We start from the raw sequence: 23,810 nt of genomic DNA on the forward strand, positions 1-23,810 counted from the left end.
TTATCTCAAAACCATACTTAGTTGAGCAGGATTTGTTTACATGTGCCTAATTATTCCATATGCTGTGACTGACTGTGTCGTGGCTTGATCGACCTTTGAAGGAAAGCCTCATCTCCAGTAGCATTTGGTCTGCAGAATAACGGCATCAATGCTGTTTAGGGTTACGGAATTCCAGTAATACCAGATTCCAGGAATCTTCTGTAAAACTAGGACATTTGGGAAAAGTTACCGTCATTTTGTAATTTAAGTAATAGAATTTCCTAATACTATTTGTTCAGATTATAATGATAGTCTCTGTCTCTGAAACTTGTCTCCGCTCAAATCGAGGAAGACTGAGGAGATGGAGGTCAATGTAGGGAACGCAGCCGTTAAGAAATGACTTGTTTTTAAACGTTACCTTTTTGTGGGCCTTTGCCATGCAGTAAAAACTGTATTAACGTTGGTTTGGCACTTGGAGATGACACGTCTTGCTCAACTATGTTCAGACAAACTGTTAGACCCCGTTCCACTCTAAACTAGGTCAATCAATTTACGATGTCCTGTTTATTTGCTTGTGATTGGCTTACCCAACAGGTCTGAACATGTCAGAATATGGACAGCCCTTAAACAATGTTCTAGCTCAATCTGAAGTTCTGGCATACTGCTGGGTTCACTCAGCCCATGTAGCTCCGAGACATCCAACTACACTGTCTATCTCCTACATCTCTAAGATTTATCAGCCGCACAGTAGGCCTGTGAAGTACTGAATATCTCCAGTCATCTTAACCTTCCACACCAGAGTTTTACCTCTGCTTTCGACTCTATGGAACAACATCAGCCACATCACAGTGCTTCATAGGCATAGAGTAATACTGTACACATGTATATTAATGGTGAATTGATTGTGTATTTTGTCATTTTTTTAATGGTCAGTCTTATTGTTGGGGTTGTGTGGGGGTTTGAACAGAGAGATCCACCCAGACGGACTACCTCACTCCTACACTATCATCATGATGTTCCGTCTCCTCCCGGACACACCCACCGAGGCCTTTGACATCTGGCAGGTGTCCACCAAGGATAACAAGCCTGAAGTCGGGGTCACCATTGATCGTAAGGCTCTCTAGCGCTTCTTCTTTGACTTGGGTTTAATGGTTGGGGATTTGAAGGACTGAGGATAGAGGGTTACAATAAGGGTTACAAGAGGTTACTGGGGCTGCATCCTAAATGACCCCCTATTCCCTACATAATGCACTACTTTTGACCGGAGCCGTATGGACCCTGGTCAAAAGTAGTACACTTCATAGGGAATAGGGTGCCATTTGTGACACAGCCATAGAGGAAGAGGAAGTAGTGTTTTGTGAGGAGGAGATATCATATCCAGCAGCTGTAGATATATTAATGTGGTTCTGTCTGATATTCTCTCATGGGAGCAGTGAATGGATCATAATGGGCTCCAGAGGCCAGGGCTGCTTTGGTCTCCCTCAGTAACCACACTCACCCTCCTCCAGCTCCAGCATCCTGTATAAGCTATGTTCAGCTGGCCTTTATAAAGCCCCAACCATGTTGTTTGTGATGCAGCTTTCACAAAGCATATCGGCTTGTGCTTTATGATAAACTGCCCATTGGTGATAATGGTATTGGAGTCCTGTTTCTAGTTTAGGAGCTTTGCATGACACCAAGTCCTAATGCGACGTTGGAGAGCTATCTGTAACCTCTTTCTTTTCTCTCTCCAAACTTGTTTTTCTCTTTTCAGCTTCCAGCCAAACAATTTCATATTATAACAAGGATACGAGGGGGGAGATCCAGAGGGTCACATTCGACAATGATCAAGTGAAGAAAATCTTCCATGGAAGCTTCCACAAGGTAAACCCTGACTGTCTGTCTGCGTGACTGTTGGGATTGGAGGAATATACTGGGTGTAGTGAAGTTAATGGCTAGATTATATAACATTCGGGCTTGGCAACTGGACTGGAGTTATGGTACATCAATCACAGTTGGCTCCTTTGTTCTTGCTGTAAGCTTGCATGTCCTGAGGATACACAGATAATGAGAAGGGATACCTGGCATTCCTAATACATTATATATTACAGGAGGTGTACCTCTGATAGAGCTACAGACATGTGTTCTGCAGAACAGTGTCTGCTCATGCAAACAGATGGTCTTTGGCTGTAAGTTGTATAAACCCCAATGTTACATGATACATAGATTGACGTTATTGATGGTAATCAAATCCTCTCAAAGTAATCAAGTGATAGAAGTGGCCATTGATCTTTACCAGTTTGTTTGGACTTTAAAGCTAATCAAATGACTGGTTCATGCTAAGCTGAAGTGGTCATGTTTGGTCCAGCTCCAACTCCACATTGGGCTCTAATTCGATGGTTGTTGGTTTCCAAGAGAAACTAAGTGGGGCAGAGAAATCAGCCTCTATTGGCATATTTGATCTCTTGGATTAGTGCATTAAGTGAGTTGTAGCCGGAGGGAGGGAGACCACTAAAGATTAACCATAGGCAGTCTGTGTATACTCTGTGTATTAAGAGCAATATGGAAGCACTCCCCGCTGGTACTTACTGGAGTTTCCTAACCACTGGAATGCGTCATCTACCTTAAGGTCAGAGCAGTGTGCTCATAGGGGCTGTGGACGTAGTCATTTAACAACCCTATCGCAAACGTTCACTAGAATCTATAAGTCCTTTTGCGGAGACCATTAAAATGTACTGCTAGTCGCTGCTGGCGTGGTAGCCTGGAAAATATTGGGTCACTGCTATAACTATTAAACAATTACATCAGAGAGGCAGTGGAATGCCAGGCTGGGGGGAGGTTTTTCTGCCTGCCTTCCTCTCTCTCTCTTTCTCTCTTTCTCTCTCGCCATCCCATTTTTGGCTCTGCTGCAGTTTCTCTGCCTGGATGTTGGATGCAATCCTTGCCTCTGTTGCCTCTGGTAGCCGACCGCAGGGGAATTCTCGCCGTTGCTGTAGGGGCGGTGACTCTGTTCTGTGGTTTACCTCCCAGCATGGTTATGTATGCTGGATCTGTCCTTGTGTTCCAGCATGGTTATGTATGCTGTATCTGTCCCAGTGTTCCAGCATGGTTATGTATGCTGGATCTGTCCTTGTGTTCCAGCATGGTTATGTATGCTGTATCTGTCCCAGTGTTGTCCTGCTGGGCTCAGAGTGAGATCCAGTGCCAGATAGAGCTGATTCTACTGGTAAAGCCTGTCTGTCTCACCAGCCATGTCACCTTCACCAGATGGCACATGACAGAAGACTAGGGCTGCACCCTATTCCCATATATAGTGCACTACCAACTACCAAACACATATATTTTGACCCATAGGGCCCTGGTCAAAAGTAATGCTCTACGTAAGGAATAGGGTGCCATTTGGAATGCAGCCTAGGCAATTTACAGCTCCCACTGGGGACAGGATCTCAACCACACTTCTCACAGTGACAGACAGACAGTAATGAGTAGGGATTGAGTACTGTAAGCGCTTTTCACTTGTAATTTCCCTCAGTCAGTATAGCGGTTGAAACTTTCCTTTGTAGAATGCACATGTATTTTTAAGAGGTAGATGACTGTGTCAGTTACAGAGCTGGTGACTTATAAATCATAGTCCTCTCTACCTGCTGCCAACATGTGCAGCATAAACAAACATGATTTAGACGGGTTAGCTTGAACCCAGACTCTCACTCCCTTATTTGATTGATGTCCTGGTTTGTTTTCATAGTCATCTCTGGCAGGTTTAGGAAAGTGTTGTGTGGTGAGGAGGGCTATGGGCTTTTAAACAGCCGGGTTGCACTGCTTCACCACAAGGTTGATTTACCTCGACCTAAGCAGTCAGGAAATAGCTAATTCAGCATTTGAAAAGTCTTAGTTACCGGCAATGACACAAAACTCCCTAAAATGGGTTTAACAGATGTGCTCTAAATAAAGAATTGGGAGCCTCCTGTGTGTTTATTGAGTTAAAATACAATTCCATTCTATCAGCCAGTAAAAAAAATCCTCACTGCTACTACTGTATAAACCACATGTTTACAAACTTTTCTTGCCCAGGGACCCCCGCCCAGGCAAACCGACGACCCAGGAACCCCCATCATATCTTAGCAGAAAACAAATATCACGTCTTGTTTTATTATCAGGTGAATGATGATGGCAAGTAGAAGTAATCAACATTTTAAAATGAACAGATTTGGTAGACAGTTTCATTATTTTGACCTCCCCACACAGTTCATTGGAAGAGGAAGTGTAAACTCTAACACAGTCTATTAGCTAGACAGGTAAAGGTATCTTGGCGGCATAGAGAAAATCTTACTGTTGTAAAGCTCATTTTCTGAAATTCCAAAAATAAATCCTCAAACATTAGAACAAAATCAACAGGCATTCAAAGTTTCAGATATTTTTTTATAACCCAACCCTGATCTGTACTTCTCCACATCTTTGTCCCTGACCTGTTTGGAGAGCTCCTTGGTCTTCATGGTGCCGCTTGCTTGGGGATGCCCCTTGCTTAGTGGTGTTGCAGACTCTGGGGCCTTTCAGAACAGGTGTATATATACTGAGATTATGTGACAGATCATGTGACACTTAGATTGCACACAGGTGGACTTTATTTAACAAATTATGTGATTTCTGAAGGTAATTGGTTGCACCAGATCTTATTTAGGGGCTTCATAGCAAAGGGGGTGAATACATATGCACGCACCACTTTTCTGTTATTTATTTTTTAGAATTTTTTGAAACAAGTTATTTTTTTGATTTCACTTCACCAATTTGGACTATTTTGTGTATGTCCATTACATGAAATCCAAATAAAAATCCATTTAAATTACAGGCTGTAATGCAACAAAATAGGAAAAACGCCAATGGGGATGAATACTTTTGTAAGGCACTGTATGTTGCAGCTAGCAAAAAATATATATATACAAAAATCGCGGACCCCTTTCAGTACCTATTTGGTACAATATGCAGACAGTCTGTAACCCAGTTTGAAAACCCCTTGTCTAAACCAGCTCTAGTTTCCTGTTTCCGATGACAGTTTGAATGCTTTGTTCTCTCGCCAGTAACCCTTTCTTTCAACTGAGATTACTGGAAGCATACAGTAGATTTAGCAGACCCTCAGGAATCAAACTCTAAAGCATTTTTTTAAACCATGATTGATAGTAGTTAGGAATTAACTTAAATGTCCATAAAGATGATAAATGAGTGTTGACATACCCTGACAGTATGGACTCTGCTTTTCACCATGCTGAACGTATCAACCGTTTAATTCATTATCAAAAACCATTGTCTTGTGTTTGGAAAATACAATAACATTTAATGCATATTGTACCAAATAATACTAAAATAAAGGCATATGGATTTCATGGAAGCTTGAGTCAGTGAGCAAAACACAAACCATATGTAGTCCAAATGGATAGAGAACACCCAAGACTTGTGAATGAAAAGGCTAATACGTGTTAGACGATGGTAAGCGTCATGTCGGAGAGAGCGAGAGAGGACATGGTCATATGATGGTAGAAGGTCTGGCATTGGGAGGAACCGTGTAATCTGTCCCAGTGACTGACCAGAGGTCAAGGGAAACCCCAACATCTGTAACGTGGACGTCACGTCAGTGAGCTCACTGGGAATGCCATCTTTAACTGTGCTGCCTGCTGCACGCCACATTTTTACCAAGACAGGGAAACCTCGGCCAAGGGTTTGCCTTTTCGTCACAATAGCGTCTTGGTATCCATTTTCTTAGGGTTGAAGGTTTTGTGTGTCTGATTTTTGATGGGTGACAAGGTGTTTGGTTGTATTGCTCTTTATGAATCGCTCAGTCAGAGTTATTAAACTGGAGACAGTCTGAGGCTGCATAGAGCATTCCTAGAGGTGCTGAATTTCTTCTTCACTTTAGAGAGCTGATGATGATGTAATTTCCTTCAGCCGAGTTGCTTTCTCACAGTACCTTTACCTTATTTACCCTCTTGCCATCCAAAATAGACTCACAATTGCCATAAATTGCTGAGCGTGCTCCGCTGTCTGTCTGCACACTCTCCCAGAAGAATCTTGACATATGAGTTTCCTCTGCTAGTGGTCGGCTAAACATAGCTGTACATTTGTTGACCACAATGAATTAAACAGTGTGTGGTTGTCAAACCTCTGGGGCTGACTCCATAGCTTGGTACAGGAACATTTTGCATGCTCAGTAAGAATGTGGTTACTGGGCTACAGTTGAACTCCCCAGAACAGCAGCTAGCCTCCAAACGCTTGGCAATAGAGCAAAAGAGTTCAAGGGAGCAGTTCTTCTGTCGCACCACAAAACAACATCATCAGAAGATGTGGTGAGGGAGATCTGAGTAAGGACTAGCAACATAGTGTGTACATTGACTCTGTGAAACATAGTGGTGGAAAGACTCATCCTTGGTGTACACCACATCACTTTAACCCCATCACCGCAAGTAAGTGAGACAGATGAATGGATGTCGGTGCTCTGTAAATCAGTAGGCAAAACAGCTGATCCGGTATTTCCTACTGTGTTCTACCACACTCGATTAATCTTACTGATGATATGACATGCTATATGACTAATATTATGTAATTAACAGTGAATGGAGATGACATCGATGGAAATAATGAGAAATCACCATTTTGGTGATTATCTTATCCTGAGTGCACTTTTAGGATACTGTACATCCTCAGAACACATTGAAATAATTTTGGTGTGCTGCTCTCGTTATTGTACTCTGGCCTATCTCTTTTGGAGAGATTCAATGAACAACACATCAATGAACAAATACACCCTGTGTCTCTCTGTGCTCTGTTGCCAAACCCAGATAACCCAATGATTTGCAATCTTAGGATAGATAGCAGACGGTCCTAGACGAAAGTATGTCCTGGACAAAGAATGTAACAACTCTCAATCTTTTCTCTCTGCAGCTCCACATCCTTGTTTCCCCCACCAATGTCAAGCTGAACCTCGACTGCCAAGAGGTGGCGGACAAGGAGATTAAGGAGTCTGGAAACACATCCACGGATGGCTATCAAGTTCTTGGCAAAATGTCCAAGTCCATCAGCTCCAAGGGAGAATCTGCAACTGTAAGTGAACTGTCATACAACATCAAAGGATATGGACCTACAAGCCTACTAGCATGTCGGTTTTAGTGCCCCTGTGTATCTAAGTGTTGTTATGACAGGAGGAAGCTTTGAAGCTCACTCCCTCCAACACAGTGCACCCCAAATGGAATGTGCCTAAGTTATACTTATCTGATGATCTGCGGGCTCTCTGTCTGCATGTTCTCCTTGTTTTCTTATTTTGTGTTTTGGGATCCGGAGGAAGTATGTAAATGTCCTTTTTTTCCTGTTCCACAGTTCCAGCTCCAGATGTTTGATATAGTGTGCACCCTTGGCTGGACGAGCAGAGACAGATGCTGTGACCTTCCATCTATGGTGAGTAAAAGGAGCCTCAGTGGACCTCTGCTGAAATTTCCCCAAGGTACAGATCTAGGATCAGCTTCCTCTCCCCCAATCCTAACCTTAACCATTAGTGGAGAAAATGCTAAACTAATCCCAGATCAGCGACTAGGGGCAACTTCACCCTACACCTGGACCTCGCTGGAGGGGAGAGGCAGGTGGTACAATTTAACAGGCTGCAAAACAAGCTCTGAGCAGTCTGTAAGCATCTTCACTGACCCAAATCTATAGTCCTCTTGACACCTGTTGAGCCTCTGAGTATGTGTGTGTGCTTTTGGCCTGGAATGAGTGTCCGTGACTGAGATCAAGTCCAATTGTGTGTGTGTGCACATGTGCGTATTAGACACATGCTTCCAATACATCTTGCTTGTCTCATCTTTTAACACGGCAGTAAACAAATGCATATCCATCTGCTTTAGGACATGCTTACATCATCCTGAACACGTGAGGAGGAACAATGGGAAAACAAGCCTGTATTTTATAAGCCGTGTCTTGGATTCTAATGCTGTCCTGATAACTTGTATAACAGATGCAGTAAAAGTGAAACTGCATCCCTAGAAATCTGATTCCCAATGGTCAAATCATGTGCAGACAGAAAGCTTAGGATATTTCACTCAACGAGCAGCTAAGCATGGCATGATTGTGTTTAAATGGCCCTGCTGCAGCTTCAAACACTGATTGGCCCCAGAGCCCGGGCAGTAGGCGGAGAAGCAACGACTATCGACTGTAAAGTCATCACAACTTTGAACGGCCTTCAACAATACCTACATCCAACAGAAAACAATGCCAAGCTGTCAAGACAATGCCCCTGTTTGATCTGGACTTTCTCACTTTAGTCCCGCCAGAGATATCCAAGAACACACCTCTGTTTCAACAAATCAGAGCTGCACAATCACTGTTGGTTGGACACCCAGAATGTTTTTTTAATGTGTTTCATGTCTTTTGGGTAGGGCTTTCAATAATAAATCAATAACAGGCTGTCCAGTGTTTACATGATTGTTGCATGCCAACACATCTGCCTGATTAGAGTTGTTCTATTGAAATATTGCTCTTATGTAGTGAGCATGTACTTGATCAGTTTGTCTTCCTTGAGATATACAGTGCTACTGGTACTAACTAATAACATCTAATCAATCAAAATAAGCCATATTATCCTGTAACCTCCTGACCCTTCGTCTGCTTACATTTACATTACATTTCGGTCCTTTAGCAGACACTCTTATCTGGAGAGACTTACAGTCAGTAAGTCTGTAAATCTGCTTGCATAAGACTGGCTGAGAGGATTACCTGTAGCTTTAGCAGTATCTCTGCAGACTCACAGAGGACTGGGTCTGTGTTTTAGCCCAACTCCTTCTAGTTATCTCAGCTCACCACTTCTCTTTGTCTGTTCCCTCCCCTGTTATCAGAGAGAGGAGTCCAAGTGCCCGTCCCTCCCCAACGCCTGCACATGCACCTCAGAGAGCACAGGACCCCAGGGAACACAGGGGGCAGTGGTAAGGACCAGATACACCCACTACACTCTCTATTTGTCTCCAAATGGCACTCTACTCCCTATTTAGTGCACTACTTCTGGTCAGGGCCCATAGGGCACTATATAGGGAATAGGGTGCCATTTGGGATGCACTTTCCTTCCATCTCTATACTGCAGGCCAGGGGTTCTAGTGAACTCATTGATCTGCCGATTGAAAATAATATTTTTGACACATTTTTATTTATGTACTGTACATTTGACTCTAACGTTCATTCATTATGTAGGACTGACTGTACACTGCACAGTAAAAGTTGGCTTGTATTTCATTTTAAAAGGGCAAACCAGAAGGAAACTACAGTTATGATTATGAAGCCCCCAGGGAGGGAGCATCCATCCTGAGTATGGGTCTGGTCTTCTGGACACTCCTCTCTGTCACTGTGTTAACTTGACAAATGATCTTTCTTCACCAGGGCGCACCCGGTAGCAAAGGTCCCCGGGGTGAAAGAGGAGAGACTGGCCCGGCTGTAAGTACCTCACTAACCTCACCTCTCAGATTCCCTCTTTAGGACAGCAGTTTTCTTTTTTTTCTTTTTTTGTTTAGGGGGTAGATCAGCTTTAATATTGCAGATAGATTGTAACTTCCATCAATGTAATTGTCTGCATCACTTCCAATCCCCCATATGTTTTTTCCCCACAAATATATATATATATATACATATACATACATACACATACATACATATATATATACAGTACATATCCTTAAAAAATATATATTTTCCTTTATTACTTTCCAACCCCACAACCCCTCCCCTAATTGGAGTAAACTAGTGACTGCAGGGTTACCTTTTAAAGTCATAACCGACGGCAGGCAAGTCATAAAGTGGTCAAGGCATTTGACACCATTTGGAGAATGTGGGAAATTGGAGTCTCCTTAAAGCTTTTCTGCTCTTGATGAAAACGGAGAACTGTTTACAGTTTCATGGCTTTGAAGGGGAAGAAACACATCTGAATTCACTTATTAGGAGTATGTTAGTCTTCTCAACAATTGAGGGAGGCTCTGTTTGACAGTGTAGGCATTCCACGGTTTCTGGTGCCTTCTTCCAGAGATTGCAACAGTAGCAAATTTTCAGTCTGGAGATCTCAATAGCAACATTCTTTCCAGCTCTAATTGATTCTTATCTCTTGTCTTTGTTTCTCTGATAGGGTCCAATTGGACCGCGTGGAGATACAGGATTGCCAGGACCTATGGGTCTGCCCGGCCCTCAAGGACCTAGCGGGCTGTCTATTCCAGGAGAAGCCGTGAGTCTCACTCTTACACTGAACACTCCACGCTCACACATTCCACATGCCACATACACTCCCTTCTCCCCAGCCACAGGCAATGCTGCTGCGCATGGCTCATTTCCAGCAGTTACACGTAAATCCCACGATGCCCCCACACACCAAATAGGGATCATTTTGTCCAATTATTATGTAAGGAATTTACAAGCTGCGGAGTAATTGTGGCAGAGGCCTGTTGAGCCTGCATTTCTTCATGTCTAGGGATACGTGATATCTGACTCCTTTAAACCAGCCTAATCTCAATGCAGCTACATAAATCTCCACTGGGATTTCCTTCTCTGAAAAGCACCCAAACTCAATATAAATGTTTCTCCACTTCTTCGCTAAAAAAGGGCATTACCATTAGACTGTTCAGACATCAACAATACACTTCGACACATTTCGCACAGAACTCTCATCACAGCGTGTTTACCTTGGGTTAAAGACAGATTGGCACAACACATTTTCTTAGATCTGTCACCCAAAGGTTAGTGAGTGTTGAGTTTGGAGGAAGTATTATGTTGTTATCCACTGAGTGTGAATGTGTTTTTCCCTCCACTGTTTCAGGGCCGCCAAGGACCCAAAGGAGAAGCTGGTGATTCTGGGCTACCTGGACAGAAAGTGAGTGCTGCTTTGGCTCACCGCCCCGGCTGTGGTTTAGAACAGGAAATCAGGGATAATTCACAGGGTACAGATATGCTGCTACTCTGCCCTCTCTCCATGTGGCAAGCCACAGACAATATTTCATATGAGGAGAACTCACAAAGAGGCAGTAACTAAAAACAGGTTGAGATTCCCAAATTTGGATTTAATCTTTCTTGTAGTCAAGTGGAAAACAAATCACCTTGATATACAATGCCTCTTCACCAGAGGCTTCTGGTTAGGCCGTGCACATTAGGCCTTCCTCTTTGTGTCAGTTGAACTATGGTGCATACAAAGCTGATGAGGTGATATAGAATGGAAGAATGGAAAGAGAGATCCTCTGAGATGGTTTCCATTAAACTCACAAATCAAATCAAATTGTATTGGTCACATACACGTGTTTAGCAGACGTTATTGCGGGCGTAGCGAAATGCTTGTGTTTCTAGCTCTGACAGTGCAGTAATATCTAACAAGTAAAAGCTAACAATTTCACAACATAAGTGTGAAACATAACGCCACAAACAAATAGCCCCCTCCAGTCCTCATACATAAAATGGCATCTTTTGTATTTCTAGAAAAAGCCTGCCCCTTTTATTTACTGATAAAAAGGAGAAGCCTCTTTTGTGTCTACAAGTAAACTCAGAGTACTTCTATGCAGAGTCAAATGGAAAGCAAGCCTTCCCCCTCCCTACAAAAATGTTACCTCAGTTCAGAATTTATGCAGGTTTGTTGATGCCACAAGACACTGGAGAATGAATTACCAAGTGGTGAACTTGGTCCCGTGTGGCTCAGTTGGTAGAGCATGGCGCTTGCAACACCAGGGTTGTGGGTTCGATTCCCACGGGGGACCAGTACAAAAAAATAAAAAAATGTATGAAAATGTATGAGCTCACTACTGTAAGTGTCTGCTAAATGACAAAAATGTGAAAAATGTGAACCCACAACCCATCGCTAAAATGGATTGTGGGTAGTGTTTGCAGGTGACCGTGATAGAACAGAAGAAATAGCAACATGCATTTAATGACTTGCAGAGTATGCAGTCCTGGTTTATAATGGCCAATAAAACGGATCTGGAATATATTATGTTCCCTGTAAATCGTTTGCCAAAGCATCAAAGGCGAGAGAGGATTGACAATAAATAAAAGTGAGCAGGGTTTCAGAGAAAATTAGAAATAAAAAGGAGATTTACTGTTTGACACACAGAAAACTAGCGGTTAAACAAACTGGTTTGAGTTGGTTGGTCAAAGGTACGTGACCTGTGTTAATGTGAGCTGTGAGGAAAAAAGAAAGTCCAGCTCTGACGTGGGTTGTGTTTCCGCCTTTTTTCCCAGGGTCCACCTGGGGTAGCTGGGACCATCGGCCCAATCGGACCTGCTGGACCGAGGGTGAGTCAAATCAATGGGCCATTGTCTAAAGATTACACAATGTCTGTCAAATGAACTAGATCCCATCAGCTCAACTTGTTTAACTCTATTGTCTGTGTGTTGTGAATGCAGGGACCCCAAGGAAAGGAAGGACAGGCCGGATCCAGAGGTCCAACAGGACCAATGGTATGCTCAGACAAAATACAGTCAGGGAGATAAATAAATGTAACTGTCAAACTCAGCCTCTCCTAAACTACAGAAGTTTCTTGAGTGTAATCTGAGTGGTTATTTTGTTTGTGTCACTGTATCTGATTTGTTCCGTTGTTTGTGTCACTGTATTGATTGATTGTTTTATTTGCAAGTAAAAAAATATACATACACAAAGTACATACATTTTAAAAATAGGGATAAAACAAAGTAAATGACTTCCCATTGTGGTCCCTTCAAGTGCATGGTGCAATACATGTATTTGATTGGTTATTTTGTTCTTGTCACTATTCAGGGACCTCCTGGATCTCCTGGAATGCCTGGGGCTTCAGGAAAACCAGGAAAGCCTGGTGACACAGGTGTTCCGGTAAGCATCTATCTCACCAAATCTCATAATACAGATCTGTATGTCATGCAAACCACTGAAAGGCAAAGTTGTTGCGTCACACAGTACATACATCTGTGTGCAGTGAGATGTAACGGCCTTGTATTTACATTTTATTTCAGGGAGCCAATGGTATTAAAGGGGACAGAGGAGAGAGAGTGAGTGACATCTCCATGGTTCTAGCTTCATGTTTTGAACCTGAGTAAATCTCAGTAAGTCATGCATATTCATCACAAGCCTTCCTCTCTGTTTGTTTCTAGGGTGACTTTGCTCCTCAGAACATGATGCGATCCATTGCCAGACAAGTGTGTGAGCAGATAATAAATGGTGAGTGGGCCTTTTTTCAGCACTAAATGTGTAAGTAGCTCTTTCACCAGAGAGAAATCAAAGTCCTAGCAGAGTCTGCCTTTCATGAAATGTCTGTTGCCTTCTCAATGTTTGTGTTTATCATTGTTTTTCAGGACAAATGAGTAGAGTCAATTCCATGCTGAACCAGATTCCTAGCGGTTACCGTAGCAGCAACAACCCAGGTCCCCCCGGACCCCCTGGGCCCAGCGGTAACCAGGGTCCCATTGGAGAGCCCGGACAGACAGGCAGGAATGGATTCCCAGGAAGTCCAGGACAACCTGGCCAGCAAGGCGAGAGAGGTACGTCGTCCGGATGTCCATGACTGTCAGCAGCCCAAGATTTCCCCTATGTTGACTAATAATGCTGTTTATCAATAGGTCTAGCTCTGGTGTGTCAATCTCAATTCCTGGACGGCAGTATGTCTGCGGATTTTCTCTCCCTTGTACTTCATTGGTCAAGTAATTGATTAATCATTGAATAGTTAGGAACTCCCCTCACCTAGTTGTCACCTAGGTCTTACTTGGACACGAATTGAAAGGAAGCAACAAAAACCAACATACACATGGGTCTCCAGGAATTGGCACCCCTGGCCCAGCTGTTCAATATCAGTAGGCCTAACTAAATTAAATCAAATCAAATTTTATTGGTCACATGCGCCGAATACAACAGGTGCAGACATTACAGTGAAATGCTTACTTACAGCCCTTAACCAACAGTGCATTTATTTTTAACAAAAAAAGTAAAAATAAAACAACAACAAAAAAAGTGTTGAGAAAAAAAGAGCAGAAGTAAAATAAAGTGACAGTAGGGAGGCTATATATACAGGGGGGTACCGTTGCAGAGTCAATGTGCGGGGGCACCGGCTAGTTGAGATAGTTGAAGTAATATGTACATGTGGGTAGAGTTAAAGTGACTATGCATAAATAATTAACAGAGTAGCAGCAGCGTAAAAAGGATGGGGTGGGGGGGCAGTGCAAATAGTCCGGGTAGCCATGATTAGCTGTTCAGGAGTCTTATGGCTTGGGGGTAGAAGCTGTTGAGAAGTGTCTTGCTGTGTGGAATCAGAAGATAATCGATCATATTGTCACGGTTGGAACAAAGACTGGACATTTTTCCATAGACATACAATTCTGTCTTAGAATTGCTGCGATAACAATGGAATGAAGCCTTCACAGACTTTCCCAAAGTCTCATGTTCACAAAATATTCCATTCATCTCAGTGGTTCTGCCTGTATTTCTGTGTGTCTTTACATAGGCCTTTCTCAGACTGTTTTCAGTGGCTTGGATATTGAATACATGAATATTTCAATTCCTGTGCACTCATAGTGGTTGCATTAGGCTTTTCTCTTTGAGTGTGTGTCCTTGTCTTTGTCTGCTGTGAGTGATTATCTATGTTTGTTTCCCAGGCCCTGCAGGAGAGAAGGGTGATCGAGGGACAGCAGCAGTCGGACAGAGAGGACAAAGAGGACCACCTGGTTAGTTTCACATTTTTGCTCCAGATCTACAACAATCCAGTCTTTGTCTTTTGTCCTGCATTGCGCCCCATCTGAGTCTTAATAGCAATATCTATCCCATTCCATGAGGGTGCTCATTCATTAAGGTTAATCTCTCAGAGTGATTGGCATTGCGTCATATTCTTTGGTAGAATCTGGGGAAATCAATCATTACTTTACTTTAGCTGAAGTAATGGGGGGTCATTCTGGCCACGTCTCTCTTTGTAAGCTGGATGTGTCACTATGAATTGAACCATTTCTCCCAGTTCAAATCTCCTTAGCTGTAACTACAGGCTGCTAAACCAAGCGTTGCTCAGCTCAGAGGTGTTGCCTGAAGCAATGCTGGGGCAGCTGTGTTTACCAACACTGCCATCCAGCATTTTCCCAGTTGAACACTCTACCTTCTAGGGGTTTTATGTTGCCTTTGTGTATGAGGTGTTCGTACACACAGATGTTGAAATACATTTTCTATTCACACTGCGGTAAACATGAATTGCAGCACCTGAAGATAGGCAACATCCAAACTCTATAACACCTCATGGTTCGAACAGTGTCAGTTCAAAGTGAAAGCAAAGGACGGCAGTTACAGACCAAAAGAGTGAGAGAGGTTTATGCAGTGGTGGAAAAAGTACTCAATTGTCATACTTGAGTAAAAGTAAAGATACCTTAATAGAAAATGACTTAAGTCAAAGTGAAAGTCACCCAGTAAAATATTACTTGAGAAAAAGTCTAAAATTATCTGGTTTTAAATGTACTCGAGTACAATTGTCATACTTGAGTAAAAGTAAAAAGCAAAAGTAAATGCTATACATCAAATTCCTTATATTATGCAAACCAGACAGCACCATTTTTACAGACAGACAGGGGCACACTCCAACACAGACATCATTTACAAGTGCAGTATTTGTGTTTAGTGAGTCCACCAGATCAGAGGCAGTAGGGATGAAAACGCGTTATATTGGTAGGTTCCTGAATTGGACCATATTGCTGTCCTGCCTGAGCATTCTAAATGTGTCAGGGAAAATGTCTGGGAGAAAAAAGTACATATTTCCTTTAGAAATATAGTGGAGTAAAACCTGTCAAAATTATAAATAGTAAAGTACAGTTACCCCCCGAAAACTTAAAATTATTTTTTACTTAAGTACTTTACACCACGGGTTTATGTACATCACAGATTTCATGTACCAAACAGATAAGCAACATCAAACTTCATATGGATACTAACCAGAGTTGGTCCATTTCAGATGATGTGCTCTCCTTAGTCTTCATCCATTCTAATGGCTTGAGCAGTACCACAGTCATTACAAGCTGTCACTGATAGGACCAGTGCGCAGAGATCATAGATTGAGTTCTGAAACCAGAGATCAGACAGCGGGATTCCCATTGGTTTAACCGTGTAATGGAGCTACAGCAACAGACTCCAGCCAAACCGCCTGCCAGGCCATCCAACAATAATATAAGCTTGTCTTGCCAGGGGCCGTAGAGTAGCAATACAGGTAATACAGCCATCCATTCCCATTGTAATTCAGCACGCTTCACTATAGCCACCCACTCCCTCTGTAATACAGCACACTTCACTATAAAGCATTGGGCTTCAAGGTCTACAAGTTCAAGACTTGGAAAGTGGTCTTGAATCAGGGAAAAGGATATGCCCAGATTACTGGGGAAGCTAGCTGATGGTGAGTCATTGTTCAGGGGCATCAGATCGATGTGCTGAGGTCTTCCTCTCGTGGTCTCATTCACAACACATGTTTAAAGGACTTCGAGGACCATGGATGCGAGACTGAGAAAAATTCCAAGCTTAGCTTTTATAAACGTCTAGACGAAACAGAGGGGGAAAAAGGATCAACGAATAAATCCAGGGTTTTCCTTCTTAAGTAAAAAAAAGAAAATAAAAAAACTATGTTCCAAACTGTTACAGAAACAGTTACTACACTTATAGTTCCCACTGATGTCACAGGGTGATGACATGCCGATGCCTTCTGATTGGTCGATTGTGATTTTTCTCTCCACAGGCCCAACAGGCGAAGCTCGGACCGGCCCTCCAGGCCCCACAGGCTCCTCTGGGCCCCGCGGTCCTCCTGGGCGCCAAGGGTTCGCAGGTATTAGGGGCCAACCCGGCACTCCTGGCTACTGTGACTCCTCCCAGTGTGTCGGCATTCCTTACAATGGACAAGGATACAGAGGTACATAAATGGAAAGGTTGATGGGCATGACATCCTCAATGACTGCATGTCACCGAAGCATGAAACATGAGTGAAAAGCACGAGTAGTTACTACATAGTTATTACGTAACATAAGTGAGTACAGTACCGACTATATATAAATTGTGATAATTCATTTATTAACATTTGGAGAGAAAGTAAATATTCCCATACCAACTGAAGACTAACACCCCGTTTGACCTATTTCAGGTTCACCATAGTAAACTTTCTAAATCGCCTGTGCTGCTTTCACTTTGAATTCCTGAAAAAAAGTCCTGTTACTGAGATACTTGCTCACGTGCTCTAGAGCTGTTTGAGGATAACCACCAAAGGATAAGATTAACAAACTATGTTGAGAAAGACAAGAACCACAACGAGGACCGGTACTAACAACATTGTAGAACAACTAGATCAAACAAGCACCGGTGATGGCAACAACATACTTGCCTGTTTGCATCTTGAAGCCAAAGAACGAGCAGACAAAGACCTTCTATCGGGTGGAAAAGCATGTACAAACAAACAAAAACAATACAACAACATTAACATGGTTACTCTTGAGGTGATATCTGTAAATAAACTAATGATGCCTTGTAAATGATGTTTAAATCACATCCACTAAATGTAGTTTTTAACACCTGTAGTTATGCTTTTGCCTTGTAACCTGCTGCTTAGTGAATGCCAACATGAATGCTTATTTTTCTACCACGTCCCTAAAAGTGATGTTTCTGTAGCCTAAACACACACAGACTGCTCAGGGCCATATTGAACCACGTGCCTTTTGTACCATGTGACCTTGGAGGTTTAGCTTTTCTATCTATGTACACGGTAGTAGCATTCTAAGAATCATCATTCATTCATGCTGTAGTAATAATTGATATTCTTCCAGTACCGGATGGTTACCTCTGTTATGTTATGAGGAATAACCTCTCAATTCCAAAACGTATGAATAGACTGGTGGTAGAACTCTTACTTTATTTTTTATATTTTGTGTTGATATTTTGTAAATGAATGAGTTGCAGCAAATGGCAATGATGATTCTGTTAAATGATTGAATCCACCCACCACTCAAACTGTACTAACAGAAAACACACTGAATTGTTTACAAACCCTTTCTATCAGTGCCTTTGAAAATAACAACATGTAGAGGTAAATTACCACATCCACTCAATTGTCATTTCACCAGTATACTGTAAGTCCAAGCCTGAAAAGAAAACCTAACACAACAATTCATTTTGTGCATGTTGAGCCTGACATACTCTGCAAATTACACTCATGTTCAATTGGCATAAAACACTATTTCCAACCAGACCCATATCCACCTGAGCCTGAAACCTACGTAGTCCCAATACCTGAAGAAGAAGATGACTCACAAAACGAGCGTCGAAAGAGGTCACTATCAAGAATGGAATCCAAAAGTATAGGTTCATAAAAAGAGGATGTTATTTTTTTGTTCTTCTTGTTTTTGTTGTTGCTGTGTTCACATGTGGTGTCATTAAGGGCTATGCACATTTCACTAAAAAGGGGTTTGATACCTCTATATTTGGAAGTACCTTAAATCATATGTAAATTCATCTTTTGTTGGGGGAGGGGAGGCAAAAACAAAATCCAAGAAATTATTCCATGACAATCTGTGAGCTTGCTGTTTTCCCTATTGTGTATTTTGCTTGTAACATATCTGCATTAAGTGTTATTGAATTGCAGTGTTAGACAATGCACTCTTCATGACAAAACCAACATTCAAAGGTATTAAAGGAAAGCAAATGTTTGTTCACACAGTTTTGGGGCATCCAATGAAAAACGCCTCTTATCAATTAAGGTTCATCCAACATTTCTGATTATCAAATGTTTTTTTTCTTCCTATTTTATACTTTTACGTTTTTTCTCACTTGAAAGATGGCCATTTGTTCACCATCTACCTACATTTTTCATCTTCAGTACTGCAGTTAAACATGGCTTCCATTTTGTATCTTTAGACAAAATATTTATCAGTTTTCTTATATCAACTCACAGCTGATTTTACCAAAGGTGGAATTGCATGTCTGTGGTGTATATTTAGTACGGTTTGTTAATCAGAATATAGTTGTTGTCATTGTTGTTTTAACAATATCGAATGCAGTTGGAATTTGTGTGCAAGACTATGGATATGGTATTTCTGCTTCATGTTTTAACTGCAAATTGTGAATTCCACAGCCTTATTTTCTTATTTATTTCTGAAACTCAAGAGGCATTTTTCAATAAAACTACTGAAAATGTACTGTTGTGTCAATCATTATATCACAGCAGCTAAATAGATGATTTAGATAGGGATTGTTTTCAGGGGTATGTATTAAAACATCTACAACAATCAAATCTAGGAAACTGTAATAACATGAACTTTGTTCTGGGGCAGATCTGCCTATGAGGACGTAAACTAATTTTGATTGGATGCCCTGAAGGCAGAACTATTTTGATTGGTACAACTAAAGACAAAGGTCATGAGAGGTGTGGTTTAGTGTGAACAAAGCAAAAGTCAAGAGGTGAGAGAGAAAATGGCAGCAAGATTCAATGTCCAGTTAATGTCTAAATTGTTAAACCATCAAGTTATTCATTTCTAACCATGTTTTTTCAGACAAATTAACAGAGAATAAGTGTCTGACGGGAATTTGGAACGAGAGGACAAGTTTAGCAAATTGAGCTACTTCTTTGCCCTGCGATTTAAATATGGAAGGAATGAGGGGACTAGGAACAGATAAGAAGAATCTGGAAAGGTACTTAACTTATCAATGGTGGGGGTGTAGTCAAGAGAAAATGAGCATGCTACTCTGAGTATTTTCTTTTATATGTCACTTACTGTGCCTTTGGAAAGTATTCAGACCCCTTGACTTTTTCCACATTTTGTTACGCTACAGCCTTATTCTAAAATTGATTGAATATTTTTTCCCCTCATCAATCTACACACAATACCCCATAATGACGAAGCATCATTTATAAAATTAAAATAAACTGAAATATCACATTTACATAAGTATTCAGACCCTTTACTGAGTACTTTGATAGTGATTACAGCCTTGACTCTTCTTGGGTATGACGCTATAAGCTTGGCACATCTGTATTTGGGGAGTTTCTCCCATTCTTCTCTGCAGATCCTCTCAAGCTCTGTCAGGTTGGATGGGGAGCGTTGCTGCACAGCTATTTCCAGGTCTCTCCAGAGATGTTAGATCGGGTTCGAGTCCGGGCTCTGGCTGGGCCACTCAAGGACATTCAGAGACTTGTCCTGAAGCCACTCCTGTGTTGTCTTTGCTGTGTCCTTCGCCCCAGTCTGACGTCCTGAGAGCTCTGGAGCAGGTTCTCATCAAGGATCTCTCTGTACTTTGCTCCGTTCATCTTTGGCTCGATCCTGACTAGTCTCCCAGTCCCTGCCGCTGAAATACAACCCCATAGCATGATGCTGCCACCACCATGCTTCACCGTAGGGATGGTGCCAGGTTTCCTCCAGACGTGATGCTTGGCATTCAGGTCAAATAGTTCAATCTTGGTTTCATCAGACCAGAGAATCTTGGCAAACTCCAAGCAGGCTGTCATGTGCCTTTTACTGAGGAGTGGCTTCCGTTTGGCCACTCTAACATAAAGGCCTGATTGATGGAGTGCTGCAGAGATGGTTGTCCTTCTGGAAGGTTCACCCATCTCCACAGAGGAACTCGAGACCTCTGTCAGAGTGACCATCGGGTTCTTGGTCACTTCCCTGACCAAGGCCCTTCTCCCCCCATTGCTCAGTTTGGCCAGGCAGCCAGCTCTAGGAAGAGTCTTGGTGGTTCCAAACTTCTTCCATTTAAGAATGATGGAGGCCACTGTGTTCTTGGGGGACCTTCAATGCTCCAGAAATGTTTTCGTACCCTTCCCCAGATCTGTGCCTCGACACAATTCTGTCTCGGAGCTCTATTGACAATTCCTTCAACCTCATGGCTTGGTTTTTGCTATATATATATGTAATTTTTTTCAACTGGATGCAATGTGTCCCAGTTATATCTGATGGTTAGATGACATGGATGTGCACTGCACCATTCCATTAGATGTAGTTCAAACTTTTGGACTAAAAGGTATTTCCTAGGGATACACAGAAAATATTTAAGGAGGTTCACTACGTCTATATGCAGCTCTGGCATTTTTCATCAGCACAGTTCTGGTACTTTATTGAAAAGGGATGAGCAGGGAGGGAAGAGGAGTGGGCTTGTTCCTTTTGTACCACTCTTATCAATATTGAACCTTTAAGTGAATCCCTGACTTAGACCTTCCCTAGAGAGGTATGCAGATTAAGATGCTGCTCTTTGATGGTTGTAAAATTATAAACAGAATCCCTGCAGAAATAGTTTCAAGTCAACATTTTCTCTGATAGATGATATAGCTAAGGTCAGTGAGTATAATAGCAATATCATGTGCCCTTTCCTTAAACCCGTCCATCAAAAAGTTGATCAAAGGGAAAACTCGACGTCAAATCCAATTGTTTAAACAGTATCCTTGGTCCTTGAAGTATTAATGATTTATGGTCGATCTGTCATTACTACATGGTAGGACTACATGGTAGGAAAAGAGGGTGTCATCATCATTGTGTCATAGATGCATAATATTACTGACTCTATAAAAAGTAGTCCACCTCTCAAAGCCAGGGGTGACTCACCTTTTGGGGTCAGAGACGATACTATTGGCACAGGTGCTCTGACTGTGAGTGCAGCACGTTGTCTCACAGACGCCAGGCAGATGAAGGAGAAGCCGTTTGCACATTTGCAAACCATTCCTGATGCAGTGTGTGCATCCCAAATGGCACCCTATTTCCTTTATAGTGCACTCCTTTTGACCAGGGCCCATAGGGCTCTGGTGAAAAGTAGTGCACTATATAAAGAATAGGGTGCCATTTCGGATGCATTCCCATGTCTGATGGACTATGGGGTCTGCAACTGGGCTGGAACTGGGGCTTTCACATCTGCAGAATCTAATCAAACACTTGAAGCCTCATTTGTCAATGCGGACTTCTCTGATTAATGGAACTCGGGTACTTTAGTGTTGCATACACACAGGGCTTAAATCTGTTTAAATGTGATTAATACCTTTGTATCACAATGACTCGAGTGTGGATGGAGAAATGAACAAAAGTAGGAAGTTACCTCCCTTCACCTAGTCATGTGTGAAAAACAATATTGAATCCATACGATTGGACCTTATTGCTTTTAGCAAAGAAGTTAACATTCAAACCATTCAGAGTCACAGGAGAGCAGCTTTCAACAAAATGTAGAGACCATTGTTTATATGTTGCTGTGAAGTGCAATAAAAACCCATCTTCTGTCTGGCTTTTGAAGGCACTTAGCAGAACTATAAACACATAGAATCTCCTTGGCTAGGGATGACCTCATGGATAAAGAGTCAGCAACAGCTAGGCGATGTTAGTCTGTCAGAGGGGCTCGTCTGCACAACATGAGGTGTTTCTTGAGCAGCCACTCAATTTCCTGATAGCTGCTTCATCTGCCTCCCTCACCACCCCCACAGAGATGATCACACATCTCTGTTATGATGAGGTTTCCATTCCTTCCTTTCACCCTCTCCTCTGTTTGCTTACATTCCAATAGAGGATTCCAATGCGGAATCAGAGGATGAGCACCTGGAGTTCAAAATAACTGAATAACTCAACTTGGTTCTGGAGCATTGGCTCTTTTTCCAACTGACATGGTATCGCCTCAGTTCAATTGGAATCACTGACAGAGTCCATACACCAATTACATTATCACATAGAGACAGTCAGCAAAGAGCAAAGATGAGTGTTTAAGACGTGATATGAGACACTCCTTCAAAACATGTAGTTACAGATGTTTTCCTGAGAAGGTCAAGGGAAAATCCATGTCAATTGTGCAATTACCCGTACAGTAAATCATACTTTTACACAGTAATAAGCTATGCAGTGTCATTAAACTGGTTGTTATACCATCATAATATGGGAGTATAGTAAATTACATGGTGAAACCAGATTTCACTGTCGCGTGTTATGGCAGAGAAAGACAAGAAGTTCAAATCAAAGTTTATTGGTTGCGTACACAGATTTGCAGACGTTATCGCAGGTGAAGAGAAATGCTTATGTTTCTAGCTCCAAAAGTGTAGTAATATCATATAATACAATAACAATACACAAATAATCCAAATGGTAAAAAAAAAAAAAGAATAAGAAATATCCAAACAAGCAATGTCAGAGTCCGAAATATAAATATATCACAGGAGGTTGGTGGCACCTTAATTGGGGAGGACGGGCTCGTGGTAATGGCTGGAGCGGAATTAGTGGAATGGTATCAAATACATCAAACACATGGTTTCCATGTGTTCGATGCCATTCCATTTACTCAGCAGCCTCCACTGAAATATATATATACAGTATCAGTCAAAAGTTTGGACACACCTGCTCATTCCAGGGTTTTTCTTTATTTGTACTATTTTCTACATTGTGGAATAATAGTGAAGACATCAAAACTATGAAATAACACATGAAGGCCTTATTCACACGGTCTCCAGTTGATGTTGAGATGTGTCTGTTACTTGAACTCTGTGAAGCACTTATTTGGGCTGCAATCTGAGGTGCAGTTAACTCTAATGAACTTAACCTCTGCAGCAGAGGTAACTCTGGGTCATCCTTTCCCGTGGCGGTCCTCATGAGAGCCATATCTCAGACTGGCCAATAAAAAGAAAAGATTAAGATGGGCAGTCTGAGATATGGCTTTTTCTTTGCAACTCTGCCTAGAAGGTCAGCCTCCCGGAGTCGCCTCTTCAGTGTTGACGTTGAGACTGGTGTTTTGCGGGTACTATTTAATGAAGCTGCCAGTTGATGACCTGTGAGGCGCCTGTTTCTCAAACTAGACACTCTAATGTATTTGTCCTCTTGCTCAGTTGTGCACCGGCGCCTCCCACTCCTCTTTCTATTCTGGTTAGAGCCAGTTT

General features: G+C 42.1%; 1 protein-coding gene across 1 annotated transcript in view; it reads left to right on the forward strand.

The window, feature by feature from the left end:
• Positions 1 to 19,112, forward strand: part of LOC311106568 (collagen alpha-1(XII) chain-like) — a gene marked incomplete at its 5' end in the record, with an annotated part of 88,539 nt that extends 69,427 nt beyond the window's left edge. The window contains 17 exons of the mRNA XM_084148948.1: positions 947 to 1,089; positions 1,733 to 1,842; positions 6,889 to 7,047; positions 7,321 to 7,398; positions 8,829 to 8,915; positions 9,364 to 9,417; positions 10,100 to 10,195; positions 10,784 to 10,837; positions 12,190 to 12,243; positions 12,355 to 12,408; positions 12,725 to 12,796; positions 12,937 to 12,972; positions 13,075 to 13,141; positions 13,276 to 13,461; positions 14,569 to 14,637; positions 16,671 to 16,841; positions 18,167 to 19,112. Coding sequence (XP_084005074.1) covers positions 947 to 1,089; positions 1,733 to 1,842; positions 6,889 to 7,047; positions 7,321 to 7,398; positions 8,829 to 8,915; positions 9,364 to 9,417; positions 10,100 to 10,195; positions 10,784 to 10,837; positions 12,190 to 12,243; positions 12,355 to 12,408; positions 12,725 to 12,796; positions 12,937 to 12,972; positions 13,075 to 13,141; positions 13,276 to 13,461; positions 14,569 to 14,637; positions 16,671 to 16,841; positions 18,167 to 18,288 — 1,612 coding nt within the window. The 3' untranslated portion in view covers positions 18,289 to 19,112. The remainder of the gene's footprint in view (positions 1 to 946; positions 1,090 to 1,732; positions 1,843 to 6,888; positions 7,048 to 7,320; positions 7,399 to 8,828; positions 8,916 to 9,363; positions 9,418 to 10,099; positions 10,196 to 10,783; positions 10,838 to 12,189; positions 12,244 to 12,354; positions 12,409 to 12,724; positions 12,797 to 12,936; positions 12,973 to 13,074; positions 13,142 to 13,275; positions 13,462 to 14,568; positions 14,638 to 16,670; positions 16,842 to 18,166) is intronic.
• Positions 19,113 to 23,810: the final 4,698 nt, after the last annotated feature.

The sequence above is a fragment of the Coregonus lavaretus genome (genome assembly GCF_964263955.1).
Source record: "Coregonus lavaretus genome assembly, chromosome: 31".
Classification (NCBI taxonomy): domain Eukaryota; kingdom Metazoa; phylum Chordata; class Actinopteri; order Salmoniformes; family Salmonidae; genus Coregonus; species Coregonus lavaretus.